The sequence below is a fragment of the Monodon monoceros genome, unplaced genomic scaffold (genome assembly GCF_005190385.1).
Source record: "Monodon monoceros isolate NGI ecotype Baffin Bay Population unplaced genomic scaffold, NGI_Narwhal_1 Super_Scaffold_21, whole genome shotgun sequence".
Lineage (NCBI taxonomy): Eukaryota > Metazoa > Chordata > Mammalia > Artiodactyla > Monodontidae > Monodon > Monodon monoceros.
Genome location: NW_021703778.1, coordinates 6,623,100 through 6,642,825, shown reverse-complemented (window position 1 = coordinate 6,642,825; position 19,726 = coordinate 6,623,100). Strand labels below are relative to the sequence as shown.

Genomic DNA, 19,726 nt, shown 5'->3' with positions numbered 1-19,726 from the left:
TGAAAATTAATCTAAAAATATAAAAAATTTTAATGGAAAAAATAGAAAATCAAAACATTAAAAAAGTTAAAACATCTAAAAATCCTTTTCAAAAAAGCTTCCCTCTGAGCTTTTGAGAAGAGGTTTCCTGTGAGTGGCACGTCAGTGCTGCACTGTTTCTCTTACCTGGAGAAATGTCTTGGCCCATAACCGTGACCTGACTTTCAGGACAGCGCTTTCTCCTCCTTCTAGTTGTCCCACTGCACAGGAGATTTGTAAGCACTCGATATTTGTACAATTCTGCAAAAAACAACAGCAGTGGTGACGAACCAGTGTCTTTAAATTGTGGTAGAGAATCAACACCGAAGTCAGTTTATTTACATTTTGTTTCCTCAGAAGTCATCCTTTAATCCATAAACTTTAAATAAAGAACAAGTACACTGAAATGATCAAGAAAAAACACAGTTTGGTAGGAAAGATGCATCAGCGTTAATGGTAATGTAGAGCTAAAACGGAACATAAAATACAACATAAAATTTAAGCTCTGTTCTAAGGACTTTAAAACAATCTTCCCACATCAGTGACTGAACTGCTGTTTCATATTCTCAGAACTTGGGAGGATATTTCTTATAGACAATCACAACACCTGACCCTGGACTAAGTAAATCCTGAAAAAGCTTTGGAAGAAGGTCCATGAGTCCATTATCTCAGAGACCCAATGATATTAAGCCATTGACAGGTATTTGTTCCATAACATTATTCTATCTAAGTTACTTCCTGGTTATAAGGCAGAATCTCCTGCAAGTTCCATCCATTAAGCTGCATTTATTTACTTATTTATTTATAATTTTTATTGCAATATAGTTGATTTACAATGTTGTGTTAGTTTCAGGTGTACAGCAAAGTGAATCAGCTATATATATACATATATCCACTCTGTTTTAGATTCTTTTCCCATATAGGTCACCACAGAGTATTGAGTAGAGTTCCCTGTGCTATACAGTAGGTTCTTATTAGTTTTCTATTTTATATATAGTAGTGTGTATATGTCAATCCCAATCTCCCAGTTTATCCCTCACCCACCTCTTTCCCCGCTAGTAACCATAAGTTTGTTTTCTACATCTGTGACTCTATTTCTCTTTTGTAAATAAGTTCATTTGTGCCATTTTTTTAGATTCCACATATATTAAGCTGTTTTTAAACTAGTCTGTAGGGTTGCCTAACTTATAATGGGTAACTTTTAATATATGAAATGCATATTCCTAGAAAGAGTTCATTATGATGACATTCTATCGAATTGTATTTTTCTGATTGGATCCCAATATGTAAATCAATGGACACCTCACAATTCATTTTCTGTGTGCCCATGGATAGGATGATACTTCTCGAATTGTACCCCCTCACTGACCTGAATTTATCTTGTGGATCGTGCTTTATTCATTTTCCACCTCTCAAGCACTGATGCTCAGTAAGCATCAGTTTATTGGATATTATGTGAAGTAGTGGACTGAGGCATCTCACTTTAATGACGTCCATAAACCACAGAGTAACCTGAGGAATGTACTGTTGATACAATTAGAAACTGTTTTTGGACTTCCCTGGTGGTCCAGTGGTTAAGACTCTGCCCTTCCACTGCAAGGGGCACGGGTTTGATCCCTGGTCAGGGAAGTTTCCGCACGCGGTGTGGCCAAAAAATAAAACATAATTCTCAACTTAAAAAAATGGTTTGAAAAAATATAAAAACCTTTTCTGAGAACCTCAGAATTCTCCAAAAACAAAGCAGTCAGGATTGTGTATCTGATAAAGTCCAGTAAGGCCAGATTTCTCTAAGATGTTTCCAAATACAGGTGGGCTGAGCCGTTCTGGTTCCACTAGCTGGGCGCTGAGAGGTTTGGGGCCTTGTGCATTGAGCAGGAACAGGAATCTCAAAGTTCTACAGTTCGTGCCCCTTGTGAGGACTCTCCTGTTTACCTGTGCTCCGTTACTGACGTGCTGTGTATCACCAATCCCACCCTCTGGAGACAAAAGAGGGGAGTCAGAAGGAGGTAATTCTTGTAGACTCCCTGGGATGGTGGTCCCTGTTAGCTAGCTCTGTTGGAGGGTTTTTGGAGAAGGTGATGCTCAGGATGAATCTTGAAGGGCGAGGAAGAGTTACTTAGCAGTATGAGGTGATGAGGGCATGGTTCTCCTGTATAAGACCAGGGCATGTTCAGAAGAGAGGAGAAAAGGGTATTTGGGGGGTGGGGTGGGCAGGTGGAAATGAGATATGAATGAGGTAAAGTCTAGGTGGTAAAGAATCTTCCTATTTGCTAAGAAGTTTCAGTTTGATTCAGAAGGTCCCGGGAAGCCCATGAAGCATTTTAAGCCAGGGATCTAATCATGTTTGTATTTTAGGGGACGGGTGGTAGGTGAGGAAGAATGGAGGGAGAAGAGTGGGAGGCAAGGAGGTTGATAAAGGCCAAGTGAGAAATGGCCAGAGTCCAAGTGAGAAATGTGGGGCCCTGAACTGACGCAGTGGGACTGGAGAGAAGAAGATGAATTCTAGAGAAGTTTAGGAAGTAGAGTAGATCCTTGGTGACTAATCGAAGGTTGGGACGAAAGAGAGAGAGGGATGGGGGAGCTCTTTTGTTTGGGGGATTGAGTGAATGGGTACTGGCTTTCCTGAGATTGGGAATGCTAGAGAAGAGACACATTTCAGGCGGGGGGGTCATGGAGACAGTTTTGCACATGTTGGGGCTGGGGTCGATCAGACATCCAGATGGATGTATACAGTCTAGAGTGTAGTCAGGAGGGGCTAAGATGGCAGAAGGCGCACCTAGGCCTGACTGGAGTCACACAAGAAATTTCTCTAAAAGAGCAAAATCGATGGGAGAGAAGAGGAGGGGGCTGAGGATGGAATCCTGAGGCACAGGAGCGTTTAGGGATGGGCAGAAGAGAAGTCGGTGAAAAATTCCAAGAAGGGGCAAGCCAGAAGGCAGGAAGAGAACCAGAAGAGAATGTTGTGGGGATGGCAAGAGATGAGATGATTTCAAGAAGTGGTCAAGAGTATCATATGCTGAGGAGGGTCAGAAAGATAAGGTTTCTGTACGCTGAGTAGTGAAAGGGAGGAAAAGAAAGCTTGGAGAGGAGGAGATGGGATGAAAAGTACAAAAGCAGCAGGGACCCAAGATGAGAAAGGCAAGGATATTCGTAGGCGGAGGAGAAATTATAGTTCCATGTTAACAGATACAGATTTTTCCTATGCAAATTGGAAATTATGATCCCAACACAGGATGCTGGCATTTTGCACTTTCAAATTCCTAATCAGAAATGGGATTCAGTAAGTTGTTTTTAACTAAACAAAAACCGTAGGAGGTCTTATTTAGCTTTTGATTTTAAAATAAACTTTGCATAATCACTCTCTATCCAGAACTGTTTTGACTTGAGGACATGGGGAGGTGGATGATTTGCAATTTTTCAACCAATAAGAGAGAAAGGGAATAAAACATGAGTTAGCAAAATCAGATATGGAAATAAAGGCTCGCCTTGCTCTCATCTGTAAATAATACGTTTCTACGATATTCAGAGGTTAAAAAGCGTCTTGTATTAAAAAGCTTTAATGAGACAGAGAAGGAGGGAAAAAATCTGACCTTACAACAGAAGTGAATAAAATATTCAAAGGAATTTTAGTCATTGAACTTCATTGCCTCAGCGTATGCATGAGAAATACGCCAAAGTGGAAAATGGAAAATATATTCGAATCTTGATTTTCCAAATTGTTGGTTCCCATAGGTTTGGAGATTGGTTCGCCAGAGGGCTTTCTCATTGGCACTGAATATGAGAATTCTATAGCTGTCAGTCATTGTTTTCTTTTTTTAAAAAAAATCAAGAAAAAGAGGGAGAGGACTCAAATCAATAAAATTAGAAATGAAAAAGGAGAAGTTACAACAGACACTGCAGAAATACAAAGCATCCTAAGAGACTATTACAAGCAACTCTATGCCAATAAAATGGACAATCTGGAAGAAATGGACAAATACTTAGAAAGGTATAACCTTCCAAGACTGAACCAGGAAGAAACAGAAAATACGAACAGACCAATCACAAGTAATGAAATTGAAACTGTGATGAAAAATCTTCCAACAAACAAAACTCCAGGACCAGATGGCTTCACAGGTGAATTCTATCAAATATTTAGAGAAGAGCTAACACCCATCCTTCTCAAACTCTTCCAAAAACTTGCAGAGGAAGGAACACTCCCAAACTCATTCTATGAGGCCACCTTCACCCTGATACAAAACCAGACAAAGATACTACAAAAAAAGAAAATTATAGACCAATGTCACTGATGAATATAGATGCAAAAATCCTCAACAAAACACTAGCAAACAGAATCCAACAACACATTAAAAGGATCATACACCACGATCAAGTGGAATTTATCCCAGGGATGCAAGGATTCTTCAATATACACAAATCAATCAATGTGATACACCATATTAACAAATTGAAGGATAAAAACCATATGATCATCTCAATAGATACAGAAAAAGCTTTTGACAAAATTCAACACCCATTTATGATAAAAACTCTCCAGAAAGTGGGCACAGAAGGAAGCTACCTCAACATAATAAAGGTCATATACGACAAACCCACAGCAAACGTCATTCTCAATGGTGAAGAACCGAAAGCATTTCCTCTAAGATCAGGAACAAGACAAGGATGTCCACTCTCACCACTATCATTCAACATAGTTTTGGAAGTCCTAGCCCCGGCGATCAGAGAAGAAAAAGAAATACAAATTGGAAAAGAAAAAGTAAAACTGTCACTGTTTGAAGATGACATGATACTATACCTAGAGAATCCTAAAGATGCCACCAGAAAACTACTAGAGCTAATCAATGAATTTGGTAAAGTTGCAGGATACAAAATTAACACACAGAAATCTCTTGCATTCCTATACACTAATGATGAAAAATCTGAAAGAGAAATTAAGGAAACACTCCCATTTACCAGTGCAACAAAAAGAATAAAATACCTAGGAATAAACCTACCTAGGGAGACAAAAGACCTGTATGCAGAAAACTATAAGACACTGATGAAAGAAATTAAAGATGATACAAACAAATGGAGAGATATACCATGTTCTTGGATTGGAAGAATCAACATTGTGAAAATGACTATACTACCCAAAGCAATCTACAGATTCAGTGCAATCCCTATCAAACTACCAATGGCATTTTTTTACAGAACTAGAAAAAAAATCTTAAAATTTGTATGGAGACAAAAAAGACCCTGAATAGCCAAAGCATTCTTGAGGGAACAAAATGGAGCTGGAGAAATCAGGCTCCCTGACTTCAGACTATATTACAAAGCTACAGTAATCAAGACAATATGGTATTGACAGAAAAACAGAAATATAGATCAATGGAACAGGCTAGAAAGCCCAGAGATAAACCCACGCACCTATGGTCAACTAATCTATGACAAAAGAGGCAAGGATATACAATGGAGAAAAGACAGTCTCTTCAATAAGTGGTGCTGGGAAAACTGGACAGCTACATGTAAAAGAATGAAATCAGACCACTCCCTAACACCATACACAAAAATAAACTCAAAATGGATTAGAGACCTAAATGTAAGACTGGACACTATAAAACTCTTAGAGGAAAACATAGGAAGAACGCTCTTTGACATAAATCACAGCAAGATCTTTTCTGATCCACCTCCTAGAGTAATGGAAATAAAAACAGAAATAAACAAATGGGACCTGATGAAACTTAAAAGCTTTTGCAAAGCAGAGGAAACTACAAACAAGACAAAAAGACAACCCTCAGAATGGGTGAAAATATTTGCAGATGAATCAATGGACAAAGGCTTAATCTCCAAAATATATAAACAGCTCATGCAGCTCAATATTAAAAGAACAAACAACCCAATCCAAAAATGGGCAGAAGACCTAAACAGGCATTTCTCCAAAGAAGACATACAGATGGCCAAGAAGCACATGAAAAGCTGCTCAACATCACTAAATATTAGAGAAATGCAAATCAAAACTACAATGAGGTATCACCTCACACCAGTTAGAATCGGCATCATCAGAAAATCTACAAACAACAAATGCTGGAGAGGGTGTGGAGAAAAGGGAACCCTCTTGCACTGTTGGTAGGAATGTAAATTGATACAGCCACTATGGAGAACAGTATGGAGTTTCCTTAAAAAAGTAAAGATAGAATTACCACCTGACCCAGCAATCTCATTACTGGGCATATACCCATAGAAAACCATAATTCAAAAAGATACATGCACCCCAATGTTCGCTGCAGCACTCTTCACAATAGCCAGGTCATGGAAGCAACCTAAATGCCCATCAAAAGACAAATGGATAAAGAAGACGTATATATATACAATGGAATATTACTCAGCCATAAAAAGGAACGAAACTGGGTCATTTGTAGAGACATGGATGAATCTAGAGACTGTCATAGAGAGTGAGGTAAGTCAGAAAGAGAAAAACAAATATCGTATATTAATGCATACATGTGGAACCTAGAAAAATGGTACCGATAACCGGTTTGCAGGGTAGAAATTGAGACACAGATGTAGAGAACAAACGTATGGACAGCAAGGGGGGAAAGCGGTGGTGGTGGTGGTGGTGTGAAGAATTGGGCGATTGGGATTGACATTTATACACTAATATGTTTAAAATAGATAACTAATGAGAACCTGCTGTATAAAAAAAATAAAATTCAAAAAAAAAAGAATTGAGGTATAATTGACATAGAACACGATTAGTTTCAGGTATACAATGAAATGATTCAATATTTGTACATATTGTGAAATGAGCACCACAATAAGTCTACCTAACACCCATCACCACGCATAGTTACATAATTTTTTTTTCTTGTGATGAGCACTTTTAAGCTCTACTCTCTCAGCAACTTTCAAATATGCAGTACGGTATTATTAATTGTAGTCACCATGCTGTACCTTACAACCTCATAACTTAAATCATTGTTTTCTGTTCTATCATTCTTCCTGGAAACTTTAAAAAAGTAATAACATTAGTTTTATTAATTTATCCTAAACTGCATAGCATATAGATTCCCTGCTCTTATGTTTTGAAAAATATTACAGTGCCATAAAAATTTACAGGAACTTGAGTCATATCTGCCGACTGCCATAGCTTTTTGCCATGTAATTGCAGGTACTTCTATCAATATTATAATAAATGTTCCTCTCTTGATTTAAGTTTAACTGATTATGTTAGACTTGCTCCTTGCACTTTGTGGCCATTTCCGTGTTTGAAACTGTTTGTATGGTCAAGATGAAATAAATACATGTCAGAGCATGTTCAAGACATACATTTTCACTAATTAAATTTTTATTGTCTTTTCAGTAGGATCTGGGGAAGAAAACTAGGCAAATACATGTGTTCAGTCTGTCATCCTGACTTGAAAAATTCTGTTTTATACTGTTGTTTTTCTATATATTTGGTTACTTTTTGCCCTATCCATCCCTATGTGTCTCTACTTGTGAAGCGCTGGGAGATTATGTTGGTTTTATTATCGTTTGTTACAGTGATCAAAGATTCTTGAGACAGTACACTCATAATATGTCAGGTCTGGCATAAATTTTTTAAAAAGACATACATTGAAAAACACCACAACATTTTAACCTTTTTTACACATAAAACCAATGGCATGAACATTCACATTGGAATGAGTGGGAAAACTGAATCTAAAATGCTGAGTTATGGGACTTCCCTCTCCATCCCCTGGTTAAGACTCCGTACTTCCACTGCAGGGGGCAGGGGGTTGATCCTTGGTCCAGGAACTAAGATAAAATAGTGCATGACACGCAGCGTGGCCAGAAAAAAAAGCTGAGTCATGAATGCCGTCCACAGTTTCACGAAGGGCTGACTAAGCTCAGGCTAGATCCACCACAGACCCCACTGCTTTGGGCCCAGGAAATCTGCAAATACCATCCTCGATTCTTCCACTGGAGCAGAGAATTGTGAGAGTCAGGAATGGACACCCCAAGGACCCACTGCATGGGCAGTGTTCCAGGCTCACTTCAAACTCTCACCAGTTCAGTGTCTGGGGACCGGCTGACGACTGAATCTTTGTCTTCTTGAAATGCATGAAAGGTCACCTTTTATGTTTTCATTGTTATTTCTCTCCTGTGGCCCCCAGGGCAGGTTCAGAAGAGTGAAAACGTTATATTACAAAAAAAAAAAAAAAAAAAAAGTAGTTGCTTTCACACCTACAATACGTACTGCCAAAAATTTGGGCGTATCTGAGCCTGGGAGGGGACTGAAAAGCAGTACTTGAAGTTAAAACCACGTGCATTTGGGAATTCTGTCCAATCCAAAATCTGCGCACTGAGACAACTCACCAGGATCTTGGCGGGGCTCTGTCTGTGAGGCTCCAGCGCAGGCACGTCTCTCTTCCTGACCAGATGAGGGATGGTGGAGTTTCGCAAAAAGGCGCTCAGCTCGGGGGTGTCTTCGGCGGGGGCAGCGGGCTGCAAAGAGCGAGCCAGAAACAGCACATCAGGTACATGAGCGCTCGGTACCTTTTCATTTGCCTTGAGTGCTAGGCAATTTTTTTTTCCTTGACTGTGATTCACCTGAGAATTCAGACCCGTTCTCATTGACCAGCAGCATACACATCAGCAAGACGAACCACACTGGCGGCAAACACGCCTTTCCATTCTCCACTTACAGGAATTCCTGAAGCCCGGGGGAGGCACTCCTGGAAAGTTTGTCTTTATAAGCGTAAGATTTTAAGCAGAAGTGATTTCCCCGTAAGGGCAGAGAGGGTGGAAGGGACTTTCTAAGCGTGAGCTGTCATTTTCCCATTACTTTGCTCTCATTGTCGATCAGGGAACCGAGGAACATTCTGTGTGGTGAGATGCATCCTGAGGTGGCAGAAAAGTGAGGTGCTGATGGTGGGGAAACAGCCAGATGTGGTCAAGGACTTGGGCGTGTCTGGGCCCCAAACCCTGTAGCTGTTCAGTAGTGCTCCCTCAGGAGAGAACTGTGTTGCAATGAAAATGACTCTTCCCTAGCACACCACGTGAGCAGTGTGCCATGATGGAGCTTGTTTTCAGCCCTGAGTTTGTTTTGCAAGTGTTCCAGAACTTACGATGTTATCTCAGGCTCCGTGCTGGCCCTATCTGATCACCGAATAAATATTTTGAGAATTCCAGTAAATCACACATAGTATCCCATTAAAATTCTTTATTTTAGACCAACTGAATATAAAACCTAATTTTTTGCTCCCCGCTACCTGTCCCTGACAGCACATCTTTTACCCAGTCTTTTTTTTTGTAGTCACAGGAAGAATCCTAGTATGCTCGTCTCCGTGGAATGAAAAAAGATATGCCTACACTGCAGCTGAAATGATAGGGCTCATCATGTCCTAAGAACCTAGAAAAATCTACTGGATAAACAGAAAGATAGAGTCCAGGCTTCTTGGTATGACACAGCCCCCTATATGCTGACCTCCGTCTGCTCCGCCAGCCTCCCCCTTCATCAAGAGGCCCGGGCATCCTGCTTCCCAGCAAGCAGAACCACGCTCCGCTCCTGCCCTGCACCAGGCTGACTCCCTGAGGCCTGTCTGATGTTCCAGATGATGGCTGTGCTCTCCATCAGCACCTGTCAAGCTGTACAGTCACTGTCTGCCAACTGGTCTGAGTTGCCCCATGAGAAAATGTCAGATGAGAAGCATAGAGTCATATATAACATCCAACAAATATCAGAAAACAAAAAAAAAAAGAGGAAGGAGACCCAGCTGGGAAAAGTCACAGGGGGAAATCAGATGTAGGAGACAACCCAGGAAAGTGTGATTCTACAGCAGCCTCAGGAAAAGAAAGTTGCAAAAATAGTGACTAATGGGCTAGATTCTTTGCTATTCCTCCCATGCACAGGTTAGGGTCTAATCCCCCCCTTAAGCCTGGGCTGGCTTCAGGGACTTGCTTGACCAAAAGAATGTAGCAGAAAAGAAAAATAAATGAAAAATAAGTGACTAAGAATGTTAAATCCTGCTGAGGAATAAAGAAAGTTTAGAACTAAAAGGATTCACTGAATTTGTCACTTAAGAAATTATGGACATACGATCCAGCAACTCCACTTCTGGATAGTTACCCGAAGAAAACAAAAACACTAACTGGGAAAGCTATCTGCACTCATGTTCAGTGCAACACTGTTTCCAATAGCCAAACCTGGAAGCAACGTAAGTGTCCACCAGCGGATGAATGGACAAAGAAATTGTGCTAAACATATACAACGATATACAATGCAGAATTATTCAGCCATAAAAAAGAAGGAAGTCCTGCCATTTGTGACAACACGGATGGACCTTGAGGGCAATATGTTCAGTGAAATAAGACACAGAAAGACCTTATGATCTTACTTACAAGTGAAATCTAAAAAAACAAAAACAAAAAAATCACGAAACAAACTTATCAGAGAATAGATTGGTGGTTGTGAGAGGTGAGGGTCAGTGGTGGGTGAAATGGGTGAAGGGGATCAAAAAGTACAAATCTCAGTTATAAAGTAAATAAGTCCTGGGGATGTAATGTATAGCATGGTGGCTATAAGTAACAGTAGTGTAGTGTATATCTGAAAACTGCTAAGAGAGTACATCTTAAAAGTTCTCATCCCAAGGGAAAAAAAATTGTAAATATATAAAGTGATGGATGTTAACCAGACATCATGATCATTTTGCAATAGATACAAATATCGAATCATTATGTTGTACATCTGAATACAATAAAATGTTATATGTCAATTATATCTCAATTAAAAAAAAAAACAAAAAAAGAAGTTATGGATGCCCTTTCCTGAGCAGGGGATTGGTATAGGTGGAAACTGAACCACAGAAGCTAAAGAATGAATGGGTTTAGAGAAATGGATAATTATTTGAAGAAGTATGAAATTAAATCTCAATCTTATTCTCATATTAACTAATTCCTAACGGCTAAGAGATGAGGTGCAGCTTCATCCTCCAAATAAGAAAGCACTAAAACAAAGCAAAATAAAACATGAATACTCTTAGCAGCTATTTATAAGGGAGACAAAAGATAGTAACATAAAGCTTTAAGGGCACAAAGAGGATGCTGGTTTAAAAGTTACAACATTTATACAGAAGACTACTGGACAGTTTTTTAAAAATGATGTAGAGCTATGTAGTAATTTAGAAAGATATAAGATCTTAGTAAGAGGAAAAGGCAGGTTACAAAATTGCACACATAATACCATTTTTTAAAATGGCTTTTTATTTACATTGTGCGTCAGAAATAGGACTATTTAGAATAGCCATCTAATTGTTAGGCAGTGGTGGAGTTTTAATGATATTAAGGAAGTTTTGCTAATTACTTTTTAGGTATGATAATGGAATTATGGGTTTCTAAAGAGTGTCCTTAATTATTGGCAATATACAATGAAATGTTTATGGGTGAAGTGAAAAATTAATGCATAAATAAATAGAAAATATAACAGTAAGTGGGTGGTGACATTACTAGAAATTAAATATTTTCTTCTTTATCTTTTTACATCTTGCCTGATATATTCCTATGATGGACGGTTAGTACCTCTTAAGATGAAAACCAAAAAAATTATAATAAGAGTAAAAGAGAAATAAGGAAGTAGGGGTAGCAAGCTTGGCTAACAATGGAAGGGAAAAGAAATCCGTTCTTGTAAGAGGATACAGAGGCAAGTTATTTGCTTATTGTTTGTTTTGAAGATGGAGGAAATAAGTAACTTTATAGGCTCCAAGGAAGGAGCTAATAGAGAGGAGGTTGCAGATACAGAAAACGGGGAATAGTCGATGCAGCAAAGTTAAATTTGGAAATGGGAGAACTTTCCTCTGAAAGTGCTGGAGAGGAGCTAAGGATGAGGGAGAGATGATTGGAAGGTGTATGTGTGGGCGGGAGGCGGGCGGTGAGGAGGGATTTGGGATGGGAAATGGGTCATTTGAAGACTGTCTCACTTTAAGATCACCTGCTAATAGTAGTGATGTTCAAGAGACTGGATAGGAGGTACGGGGAGAGGAGTGAAGGTCTGGAGAAGCCGGTTGAGGAGAGCCGGAGGGAGAGACCATCAGATGGCAGAGGGGGGTCTGCAGATGCACGAGCCGCCCTCGGTCTGCAGCAAGCCCGCAGGCTAAGTGGTAGAGAAGCCAAAATCTGGGAGGGTGCAGGGACTCGGAAAGGATAGAGGACAAGGGGGGCGAAGTAAGGGAGCTTGTACAAGAATGTTTTAACCAGCTCATCGTGGATTCCAGGCTTGGCAGGAAAGAAAGCATGGCCAAAGGCAGCCTTGGGAGTCGGGTGGGTGAACTGACTCAGAGAAAGTTTTCATATCAAGGAAGAAAAGGGCTAGTGGAGAAAGGAAGTGAGGAAAAATAGAAAAGCAGGAGATTGATTTAGAGTCTTGGATGCTGAACTGAATATTTCAGAGGTCAGGTAGCTAGAGGTGATGTTCAGAGCACTGGGGTGATGAGGTGCCTGGGAGTGGGGTGAGGGTCAGCCCCATGGCCTTTGCAGTATTCCAGGACAATGGCAGGTGAGCCATGAGTTAGCTCAGGGATACTCAGTGGTGGAGAATCTGATAGAGAAATCTTTACAGCGTAAGATTAAAACTTGAGCTTAGACAGAAAATTCAGAATTGTGGAAATCTTTAAGATTCCCTTATATGTTTTCCATCATACACTCGTGTGTGTGTGTGTGTGTGTGTGTGTGTGTAATTTTTGCTTTGAGATTTGTTATGTCCAATTTCTTCTTTTTTTAATAGGTCACTGGGAGACATGTTAACTTTGTAAGTAACCAAACTATAGAGCAGAGATGCTGGAAAGAACTAGGGCATATTTTTTATTCCCAAGGTGTAGCCTAGTAGTAGTAGTAGTAGCAGCAGCAGTAGTAGTAGCTGTAGTAAAATAATAACCCAAAGAGAAGAAAACCCTTCAACTTCCTGTGTGTTCATATCAGATGCAGCTTGTGCATAGATAAAGTTATGACACAACCTATTGTGGTGGTCCCTGGTGTACCGTTTCTCACAAATATTTCTAAGTGGTCTCTCAGTAAAACAAAGGACTTTCTCTGAGCTAGAGAATGAACATATGACACAGCAGGGGTTGGTTGATAAAATGTGTTTCTTTCTTTTAGTGACATTGTTTTACGGACAGAGGAATGCCACGCTTAAACACCATCATCAGAAAGTCTTCCAATGGCTCGCAACACAGTTTTCTCAAATGGCATTCCAGAAATTATTTCCAAGGACAAAACAAAATACAACCCAAAAAACAAGGTAGAAGTTATCCAAGAAATGTAAACAGTTAGTTAAAGGCTATTTTCCAGATGAATTTTCAGAGCCTGTTTCACAATGGATCATGAACCCATAAGTCAAGTTTTTCCTTAATCTGAAACCCTTAGGGGTGAGGGAGGCTGGCCCCTTAGCGCCCATGTTAGGCGGACTTTCAGTTCAGGGTAATGTTTGCTAAGTGCTATGCAAGCTGGTGGTAAACACTCATGTATCTTCTTTAGAACAAACATGAAAATTGCTTCTTTCTGCAATAAGGAAACAATTGTTAGCAATATGGCTCTCTCCCCAGTGCTGGTCTGAATCTGACCCCAACAGGAGTTTTCTATTTTCATAAATCTTCACAAACTCTTACCCTAGGATAGGTTTAAATTTACAGATTAAAGGGATACTGTGTGGCTGGAATGTGCAATGCAGTTGGAAATGCAGCTTTGGAAGAAGAGTTGGGTGACATTCGATTAAGGGCTCTGCGGATCCAAACAAACGCAACACACACTGTTTTTTCAACTTGTTTGTCATTTGCCTTTGGATTTCAGATATTCCTAGTCCACAAGGGGCGGCGCCCTTCTCTCCTGTGACTCTTTGCCTGTAATTAAATCGAAACAGAGACAAGCCCAAGGGGTCGGTCCACCATGTCATTTTCTTTAAGACATAAATGTTCAGGATTTGTTGGGAGAGAAAAAAACCGCAGCTGTTTTTTAACCGCCTGAACAGTTCACGCAAAGCATAACTGAAAGAATCAGTTCACTCCTTTGGTGATTTTGAAGCTTAGTTGTTGGACATGTGTTTTTACCTTCTGAAATATACATGAGAACTTGAAGACCATCTTAAAGAGAAGATAAGGCAAAGAGAAATAGACCTCAGAAAGTATATTGTCTTTGGTGGCTGAAAATTGGTGATGTGATAAGTAACACTACTACAGGTAGTGTTATAAGTAACAGGTGAATGAAATTCCTCTATCAGAGCAGGAGAGAAAGGAGAGAGAGAGGAGAGAGGAGAGAGGGAGGGGAGAGAGAGGGGGGAGGGAAGGGCAGGGGAGAGAGGGAGGGGGAGAGAGGGGGAGGGAAGGGCGGGGGAGAGAAGGAGGGGAGAGAGGGAGGGAAGGGAGGGGGAGAGAGGGGGAGGGAAGGGGGGAGAGAAGGAGGGGAGAGAGGGAGGGGGGAGGGAAGAGTGAGGGAGAGAGAGGGAAAGAGAGACAGAGAGAGAGAGAGTTGGGCTGGAAGCTGCTGACCTACGAAGTACCAAGTGTCCTGCACTCTGAATTAACAAGAAGCAGTAGCAGATGGAGGCAGTTAAGAAGGAAGAAAATTCTCTTAAGGATAAGACAAAACTATGCAAGTTTGCCAAGCCACTGTCTGATTTAAAAAAGCAATTTGCAGGGCTGTAATCCCTGATGAACAGTTTCTGTGTTTCTGCTTTCCATGTCTGCACTCTCTGGTTGTAATTTGGACTTCCTGTGGGAGCGGTCTTGTTCAAGAGATCAGTTCTCAGTGGTAACTTCCTGCTTTCCATGGCTCCAAAGACAGTTCTTCCTACCTTGGCTTTCTCTCTTGCTATCAGTTGTCCTAGTCCAGTCCCCGTGAGATCATTTTTACCTCAGGATTCTCCCTTCTTGAATTCAGCCCCAGAACATTCTACTGTGATCTTAACGCAGGTTGAATTTGACCACCTTGTTTGTTTTGCTCTCTGGGCACAGTCTTACAATCCGTAGCTCTGTGTCCCAGCATCTCGTACTTGGCTGTTCCTGACAAAATCTTGCCAATTAAAAAAATTCTTTACTCTCTATGCAAATTTGGTTCCTTAATCGTGTTTACTTTTTCAACTTCATCTTATCGAGAGATTGTAGCCTGTTTGAAGGACTCTCCCAACCCTAGGATAGAGTCCACCAAAATAAGAAAATTGGTAGTTTGAAATCATTATTTTACTGGCTTTAGAATAGTTGAGAAATACTTTACCCAATTCTAAAATTTTATTCCAAGAAGGATCTGGAACGAATTAGATTTAATGGATTGGTTGGAGTGCTGCAGACAGTTGAAGGTTTCAGAATATTTCAGATGGTAGGATGTGGGGAAATGGCCGCCTCCAAACCCTCTGTCCCTGCCCTAGACCATGGAGTCTGGAAGTAGAAACGTCACGGCCACCTGCTTCTGTCCCCAGGCTTGTAGAAGACAGAGAAATGAAGTGGAACTATCATGGGAGGAACAGAAAACCAGAGACCACAGCCTTTTCATTGGAGTTGGGAGTGAAAGCCGGGGTGACACTGACACTCCCAAGTGCCACCCCTCATGCTTGCTTGAGCTGCACTCCGCAAGGGTCTGTGCACCTCAGTCAAGCTTTTCCTGAAGCCCATCATCTCCCCGGGCTTCTTTCTACCCCCACGCTCAGACGTTTGAACAGTGTCAGAAAGCAGGCTGAGTGGGTCCCCGCGCAGGCTAACATGAGGCAAGCACTTACAGATAAAAACCTCACGCCCTTCTGAATGTGTCCTCCCTGCCCGCAACCCTAATTTAGTTGTCGATGCTCTGTACTTGGGTAACAAATGAGTGGGATGGGGGTGAGATCGTGTGCCCACTTTCTCCTAAGACAGCCACAGGTCTAAGGAGAACACGGACATGGTGGTGGCTTTGCAGCGCGGTCAGTGTCTCCTCTTCAAACCTTGTGGACATTCGGGTGACTCATGGGATAACCAAACGGTACACTTCCTGTTAGAACTGAACCCGGTCAGGCCGACTTGCACTTGGAGGCTGAAGTGAGGAGAATGCATTTGGAAGGCATACTTCATTTATAGGTGGGTTGTATTTCAGAAGGTTTTCAGCCTTGAACGTTTGGCACTCAGAATACCTTCGTCTTTAGAAATGATGTTTTAAATGGTGATTCAGTTCTCGGGCCAGCCCACAAGAAAATCTACTTTATCCACAGTATGGCTTTGATGCACACAACTAAGTATTTGCAATAAAAAATAAAGCCAGGGCAGTTGCTACATGAGTAATTTTTAAAAATAGGAAAAAAATGGTTGTGTTAAGTACATTACATTAAATGCTGATAGACTTAATTAGAGTGAAGCCTTGTGGAGATTCTGCGGAGGATATCTGGGGAATTTCAAAGGTTTTAGAGTTGGAGGCACTGGTTCCTTAAAGTGGGTGGCCTAGAAAATGTTTCAGAGGAGATCCGATGGTTTCCAATTCATAAGCCAATCTCCTGAGAACTTGTGAGAGTTGGAAAGAGTCAGTGAAGGAGAGAGCTATTTTCTGTGGTAAGTGGATAAAAGTGAAAATATACATGGGAGAAGTGGACTAAAAAATTGTATGTGAACACAAGAGAAAGGGATTTTTTGTGAAAGGAAATCAACTGAATGGCTGAAGAGGAAAACATGGTGGGCAACTCTGGAAATCCTCTGGAAGAAATTTCAGAAAGTTGAGGTGGTGGTTTCTCCTCTGATAGGTCCATGGTTGGGACATTTTGGTGGCTGATCCAGTGGAGACTGGAGCATCCTCAGAAAAGACTGGTAGATGCAGAGGTTTTAGAGACACCACCTATCCCTCTACTCATAAAGAAATTGTAGAACCATATAGTAAGGAATTGTACATTCGTCCCCCCATAGGTAAGATTTAATACTGTGGTTTGATTCTGCCTATGTGAATGTATTTCTGTGGTTTGATCCTGCCCATGTGAATATATTTCTGTGGTTTGATCCTGCCTATGTGAATATATGTCTGTGGTTTGATCCTGCCTATACGAATATATTTCTGTGGTTTGACCCTGCCTATGCGAATATATTTCTGTGGTTTGACCCTACCTCTGCGAATATATTTCTGTGGTTTGACCCTGCCTATGCGAATATATTTCTGTGGTTTGATCCTGCCTGTGCGAATATATCTCTGTGGTTTGATTCTGCCTATGCAAATACATTTCTGTCTCCTTTTTCCTTATACCATATCCACCCCCTCTCTGCTCCCCAGTTAAAGAACTAAGTTTCTAAAAAAATTAGATAGTTTAAAATAAAACGATCTATACTCCAATTAAAAAAAAAAACCCTGGCAATTAGCTTTGATGCAAGAATCTGAAATCGATATGAGATTTAAAAGTTTACCTGGCCTATTCTTTTGACAACAACAAGATATAATAAATAATTTGCTAATTTCCAATTCATATTTAAGACAAAGAATAGACTGTTTAGCTTTGCATTATCCAGAAAGAAAGAAATTGCCAAGTAAATTAATAATGACTTCACCAAGAAACTATTTAATATCTTAAGAGGAAAGTAATTTCCAAGTACTCTCAACTGTTTATAGCTACTCATATAAAAATTGATTATCAAGTTTTAAAATCTATTTATTGATAAAAGCTCATTTAGACTCTTTGGGTCATACTTGTTAAATACAGGTAAAAGTACTTTGAGAACCTGAAAGTAGTAACCTTTCAAGTTTTCCATGAATTCAGAATTTCAAGAATTCACAACTTGTTATACTTAGTTATTTTAGCATGCTCTTACTTTCTATTGTAATCAAATCTTATATTCAGTTTCTACAGATGGAGTTTTATAAAATAAGCATAACTGAGTTGCATTTTAAAAAGTACTAGCCTCAGAAAGATTTTTAATCAAAGTCTATACTTTAAGAAATAACTGGCTAGCAGGGAATGCAGGTAACGGGGACATACTCCCACCCAGTTTGCACGAATCTGCCAATGTTTAAGGCTAGTTATCTATTGGTACCATTACAGCCAGTGTAAACGTTTGTTAAATTGCAACAAAGACAAAAATAACTCACCACCAACACACTGCACCAAGTTACATAATATATACAAATATATAGAAATAGTGTCAGATACACACTAAGCATTAAACTCAAAGAGAATCAGAAACCTTCTGCGTAACCACGTGCTCCAAGAATCTCATGACTGAAACAGGGTCTCAGGTAACTGCAGAACAAGAGATGTGAACGTTTTCATTACTTAGATGTTATCTATTAACATTTAAAGATACTATTTTCTAATAAGCTACTGTCCTTGAAGATGTTAAAATTATCTCAGTGAAGAATAATTTCGTGGAATACAAGTGGCCTTATTTATTAGTCCCCCATGAAGAATGAGGCTTGTTGCCCCACAAATCCGTGAATACTGGACCTCCTTTCAATCTTCCTCTCTTTGAATAAAAGGCATGTTGGGTTGAAGAAGAAATCCTTTCATAATGTCAGTGCCCCAGTGCCACTGGTTGAGAACAGAGGCGGACCTGCGTTCCGGATGATTGAATTAGTATTTCCCAAAGCCCGCCCTCTGCTCATCGTGTCCCTGCCAGTACTAGAGAGTGTTAATGAAGTTCTGTTTTGAGGACATCTCATTAACGAGGGATTTTTTTTTTTTTCCATTCAAATGTGACATTTTCAAGGGCTTACACTCATTAATTTCTTTCCTTCCCAGAAGGAACCCAAAGCCAGATTTGGGTTTTAATCTGGACAGAATCAGCTCTGTGGATGCTTGAGGTCCTGGGGAGTGCAAGTGTGACTCACAAACCAGCAGATGGTGATCGGGTTGGGGGTCGGCAGAGAGGCGGAATCTCAGACCCCCTCCAGACCCTGTGTCTTACAGAGACCTCCAGGTGATTTCAGATGCGCTTAGAGTTTGAGAAGCCCTGACCTAGGCGCCTCTATAAGCTGGGGGTTCTCAGGGCATTAAGATGGCCTTTGGCAAATTATCGCATTTCACTACTTGCTATTGGCAACATCTGGAAAAGCCCATTTTGGCAAAGAACCTTATGCTTTTTGGCAATGTACCAAAAAAGACTTTATAAATAGCATTTTGTACAAATTCTCCAAAACATGACATGGGGGTCTATTTCTGATTTGGGTTTAGTCATGCTGCTAGTCAAACCATATGTAAGAGGTAATATCGAAAGAGGCTAAATGAATGACAGATTACCATGAGCAATAAAACCAGGAGAAACTGAAGTTTTCTAGGAGTGATATTTTAAGTTAGATCTGGTGTTTTACCTATAGTAAAAGCAAAGGTCTGATCAATTATCACTGAAGTAACATAATTACTTTGCTTTTTATTTTTAGTAAGCCACTGTTTGTATTTTCTCCTTACCATGAAAAATAGAGCCAAGCTGCTGGTTAGACAAGGCTTCTTACCTTTATATCCTGTGGGTTGATAGCAGGATTTGTTTGACACCGCAGAGGTCCCAGAGTTTGAATATGAAAAATGTAGAGGAGAAATTCATCCCGGGCAGAGAAGGGCCAGCCCACCTCCAGAAGGGTATCACTGATGGTGCTTGGTCCAATATTGTGCAGCTACAAGCAAGGAACACATCATGGAATGGTTAGCACAAGGCAGCAAGATGAAATCAAACTCCATAGACTCTGGACCTCTTCTAAAGAAGCATTTATTTTGGCTTTAAGTCAACGCCAAAATATGGACTTTGACCATGAAAACAGGAAGACAGAGTCT

General features: G+C 40.3%; 1 protein-coding gene across 1 annotated transcript in view; it reads right to left on the bottom strand.

Annotated features, from left to right (window-relative positions):
* Positions 1-19,726, bottom strand: part of ITGA8 (integrin subunit alpha 8) — a 180,798-nt gene that overhangs the window by 27,686 nt on the left and 133,386 nt on the right. The window contains exons 25-27 of the mRNA XM_029236499.1: positions 19,411-19,569; positions 8,356-8,484; positions 166-279 (exon numbers count right to left, since the gene is read on the bottom strand). Of these exons, the coding sequence (XP_029092332.1) occupies positions 166-279; positions 8,356-8,484; positions 19,411-19,569 (402 nt within the window). The remainder of the gene's footprint in view (positions 1-165; positions 280-8,355; positions 8,485-19,410; positions 19,570-19,726) is intronic.